This window comes from Salmo salar, chromosome 08 (assembly GCF_965601325.2).
Source record: "Salmo salar chromosome 08, fSalSal1, whole genome shotgun sequence".
NCBI classification, from domain to species: domain Eukaryota; kingdom Metazoa; phylum Chordata; class Actinopteri; order Salmoniformes; family Salmonidae; genus Salmo; species Salmo salar.
This window is the reverse complement of record NC_138298.1, coordinates 21,659,415-21,664,371: the sequence shown is the minus strand read 5'-3', so window position 1 is coordinate 21,664,371 and position 4,957 is coordinate 21,659,415. Positions and strand designations below refer to the sequence as shown.

At 44.3% G+C, this 4,957-nt stretch overlaps 1 protein-coding gene across 1 annotated transcript; it reads left to right on the top strand.

Annotated features, from left to right (window-relative positions):
• The first annotated feature begins 831 nt into the window (after window positions 1-831).
• Window positions 832-2,514, top strand: LOC106610201 (POU domain, class 4, transcription factor 2). The gene is made up of 2 exons (XM_014209397.3): window positions 832-1,185; window positions 1,502-2,514. Exons 1-2 carry the CDS (start codon window positions 973-975, stop codon window positions 2,429-2,431), a joined length of 1,143 nt encoding a protein of 380 aa, XP_014064872.1. The 5' UTR covers window positions 832-972; the 3' UTR covers window positions 2,432-2,514.
• The last annotated feature ends 2,443 nt before the right edge of the window (window positions 2,515-4,957 follow it).

Sequence of the window (4,957 nt, the reverse complement as noted above, 5' to 3'; positions counted from 1 at the left end):
AGAGTGGAAATGCCTCGGCTATATTTGGTTATTTTTCCTCTTTCCATCTGGATCCAAAATAAATTCGACGAAGAAGGACACAATGCTGGCTGGAGAGCTGTTTGAAATGAATGCCTTGTCGCAGACTGCCCATGCGCAGAGTCCCCAGCGGCGGTGTGGCTAATGAAGAATAATAAATCATGAAAGGTTTTTCAGGTACAGCCGAGAGAGTGCAAGAGGAGAGGGGGCGAGTGAGAGAGAGAGGGGGAGAGAGAGAACGAAAGAGCGAGCGAGAGAGAGTGTGTGAAAGAGAGGCGCAGAGAGAGAGAGAGAGACACAGCCTGCCCTTCGCCTCTGAGCAGAGGCAGATCGAGTCCCCGCAGCATTGAACGTAGTCGAGGTATCGAGACTGTCACCGGTATCTCTTAATTACAGTCAATTGTGAAACGGAAACTTTGCAGAAAAAAGATAAACGAATGAGACAATCTTTTTACGCACGGTTGTGTTTTGGAAATCCGTACCAGGAGGAGAGAAAAAACTTTTTTTCTACTATTAGTTTTTCGTTGCATAATCTTGGAGGAGCTCTCCAAAACAACGACACATCCACGGCGACCAAAATAAGACTCTTGGAGGACGAAATTTAGAGAAAGAACGAACGAGTAATATTAACATTATTTTTTGGTTATCGCGCCACAGCCCATAGCGGAAGAGGTAAACGAGGGCGCAGGCGACATTCGATTGTATGGCGCGTGCGACATCTCCTCTCCAGCAAAACTACGGCGCGTGGCCATACACAGGGCTAGGTAATAATATATGCGCCAACAACTAGAGAATTGGGTGTTCATCTTTCCATATTGTAGCAGCTACAGTTACAGTATATAAGACAGTGTCTTTAGATTTCCTGGAGAAGCAACACTGGGCTTCAACTCCAATCGAAGAGGCGGAGTCTTAACTTATTAAAAGGAACTTGCCGAGACTCGGACGCCTGCAAACATGATGATGATGTCTCTGAACAGCAAGCAGGCATTCGCCATGGCCCACGCCAGCTTGCCCGAGCCCAAGTATTCCTTGCATTCCTCCTCGTCCTCCACGTTGACTTCGAATGCGCCCTCCTCGTGCTCGTCTTCCCGACACAGTAGCACCATCATCAGCAGCGGCGGAGGCAATTCGGAGGCGATGCGCCGAGGATGTCTCCCAACCCCACCGGTACGTAATTCTGCATAATTACCGCTTAAAGGCACATTTTGACAGCCCCCTTTTTTTTCTTGATGTTTTTTTCATGTCTGCACAGCAAATCACCCAGCACCTCCATTTTTTCCCCCTTCCTCTCCCCAACTTATGTATTCAGTCGGGTTTGCCTTACGTATTAATTTTGATGACCTGGGATGTTGCATGTGTCTTGTTTTGTGTGTTCTTTTTTAGGAATTTTTTTTCTCATCTCATTCAGGAAATGTTTTAAACCGCGGAGTGGAGTGAGAATTCCCTACTGACAGTTATGTGTGCATTCTATTTGCAATTGCAGAGCAATATATTCGGAGGCTTGGATGAGAGTTTGTTGGCCCGCGCTGAAGCTCTGGCGGCGGTGGATATTGTCTCGCAGACCAAGAGCCACCACCATCCTCCACACCACAGTCCCTTCAAGCCGGACGCGACCTACCACACCATGAACACTCTCCCCTGCACCTCCTCGTCGTCTTCTTCCTCGGTGCCTATTTCTCACCCTTCAGCCCTTTCCGGCCACGGTCACCACCACCATCATCACCATCACCACCACCACCAACCCCACCAGGCGCTGGAGGGCGACCTGCTGGACCACATCACCCCAGGACTGGCTCTCGGGTCCATGGCAGGGCCAGACGGCTCCGCAACTGCGCACCCTGCTCACATGGCGGGCATGAACCACATGCACCAGGCAGCCCTCAACATGGCTCATGCCCACGGGCTACCATCCCACATGGGCTGCATGAGCGACGTGGACGCCGATCCCAGGGACTTAGAAGCCTTCGCTGAGAGGTTTAAACAGAGACGGATCAAACTCGGCGTGACCCAGGCGGATGTAGGGGGAGCCTTGGCCAACCTGAAGATTCCTGGCGTGGGCTCCCTCAGCCAGAGTACCATCTGCCGATTCGAGTCCCTCACCCTCTCCCACAACAACATGATAGCTTTGAAGCCCATTCTTCAGGCATGGCTGGAAGAAGCCGAGAAATCACACCGGGAGAAACTCAACAAACCCGAGCTATATAACGGCGGAGAGAAGAAGCGGAAGCGCACGTCGATAGCAGCACCGGAAAAGCGATCACTGGAAGCTTACTTTGCCATTCAGCCGCGTCCTTCCTCAGAGAAAATCGCTGCTATAGCAGAGAAACTGGACCTGAAAAAGAACGTCGTGCGGGTCTGGTTTTGCAACCAACGGCAGAAACAGAAACGAATGAAATATTCCGCATGCGTCTGACTCTGAACACTCGCTCAAAAAAAAAAAAAAAAAAAAACTATCAACCTACGTTGAGAGACTGAACACTGTTTAGAGACGATTTGTATTATATTTCTTATCACACACTTTTTCAATCATCAATGACTTGTGCTTTGAACAACCCGAATAATTAATATACATTCGAAATGACTGAAAGCTCAAACCACTACTGCTGTCACGTCTTATTCGCAACAGAAGGGATGTGGAGTCATGTACAGGAGCATTTGAACAGAGCAAGTAAGACCTCTGTTTTTTCTCCACTTAGACCTACTATTCTTCACCCTTTTATGTCAGTTAAGTATTATAGGCTTTAATCACACCTATTTTTTTGGTTTATGATATTGGTTAATTTATCATAGCCTACAATGGTGAACGTAGTGAAAAGAACAGTTATTTACCATGGGAAGATAGGCCTACAGTATTTTGACACAGCACTTGGTCGGTGCCTATTGGCCTAGTATTGGTGTGTTTATATTTTTGTCGTAAGGCTACGTTTTCCCTCTGAGTTTATTATTATGACGATGCAGTCTGGCATTAATTCCGGGTCCATGAGGGGAAATAGGGCAGTACAGTAAGCGCTTGCTGGGTCTTGGAAGCTATTATTAGAGTACTGCCAAACAACGCCGTGTAAATGATTAATTTAGCGGTCACATGACCTTCATTTTGTGCCCCATGTAATTAATTCCACCTATTTCGTTTTAAAGTGTGATGAAAAGCTGAAAGATGAAGAAACATGGTAAGATATTAAAGCAAAGACCCAGAGTTTAGGCCCTAATCGAGCAACACTGTTTATACACTATAGCTGGTCTAGGTTTTTTTTATTTATTGCATAAACATCTATCTGGCTGTAGATGGGCCTATAGAAATAGTGGATCAAATGTATGCATTTGATTGGGGTTTACAATTGCCAAATATGATTGTTTTACTACCGTTTGCAATAGGGCTACGTTTGTTTTTGCCAGCCAACGTGGGTCTGTTTCTTATGAACTATTTATTAGATGAGGCCATGTTTACATCATTATATATTTATTGGGATTCCCCCTCCTCTTCCTCCTCCCTCGTTTTGCTTGAGAAAAGCTAATTCTGACAGCAAGTGAAACGTGTTTTCGTATAGGGAAATGACAGCTAAATCTAGACCGATAGTCACGAATTTAATTTCGTTTCTGCTAAACGTTCGAGATGGTACAATCGAGAGATATATGCGATAATATTCTCCTTTTAAATTATTTTTATGTATGGTTTTCCCCCTGGTTATTTATTTGTATAAATATGCGCATCATTATGAAGTCGTTGCTTGTTAAATTCACCTTGTTTCGTAATGTTTTCTTATTGAGAAAATAACCGTTTCATGGAAGTATACGTGTAAAATGTAAATATTTCATTGGAACCCGTCGCACATAATTATATCCGTACAGGTTTTGCTGTATTGCTGTTTTAGCTGAGGTACCTTCTTTCTGTAATGTCTGTTGCTTTTGGATTCCTGGTCGAATTATTTTTGTATTTATTTGTTACATTAATGTATCTTTAAGTTATTTAATAATTGAATTGCAATATGTGTTTCATTAAAGAACAAATTTTAACATTTTATTGGACGTTTTGAATGAGTGTATTTGTGTAGGCCCAATTCTTGGAAAGAGCGAAATGCTTGTATACCGCATCTGCATATTGCAATGCAAGGTCAATCTAATTTAAAGACTCAACTTGAATTGAGAAATATATTCCTTCAAGCATCAATGCAATGATCATCCTTACATGTAGGCCTATATCATTAAAGGATTTATGTTGTAGCTAAGTCTGTCTTTTATGCTGAAAGGTGCAAAGATAGACCATAAAGCATCAATAGATTCTATTTTTACATATCCAATTTCTCTACAAATTCCAGAAAAATCCCATTACTGTCCCACCATGCACTGTAAAAAAAGACACGTGCTTTTTTTTTACTGACTGGCTGCCAGCTCGCTCTTGCAGCTCGCGGTAGCCTACCTGAGAACAAATGCTAATATTCTATTAGAGTCTAATCATGGAGTCTATAGAGAACTGGATAGGTCCCTCGAGCGCAGCCCTGCCAGATGTCAGCCAGCCAGAAAAACAGCCTCGCCTGCCAATGTGCCCGTCTCTATTTAAATACACAGTCAAATACTGCTCCGGTGCGAGGCATGATATGGCTTTGAAGCAGGCTAGGCTACACCTTGGTTTGCGCGCGGGGGTTCAGCCTAGAGGAAAAAAAAATCTACATTTTGAATAGAGTGTCATTTCTAAAGCACCGTTCATCAGTGGCGGTTCTAGACCATTTCAACTCGGGGGGCCAAGCTGGGGCCAGTTGTACTGTTAGAGGGGCCAGTTACATTAGACGTTATTGTTGTCATATCGTTTTCTTCACTGCATTGCAGGCATTACCAGGCAAAATACCATGTTCATAATCATTAGTGTTCCGCGTTGCCACTGTCTAATAACGGATGGAGAAACCTGCCATGGCTGCATGGCTGGTTTTGACTAGATAGAGTGCTT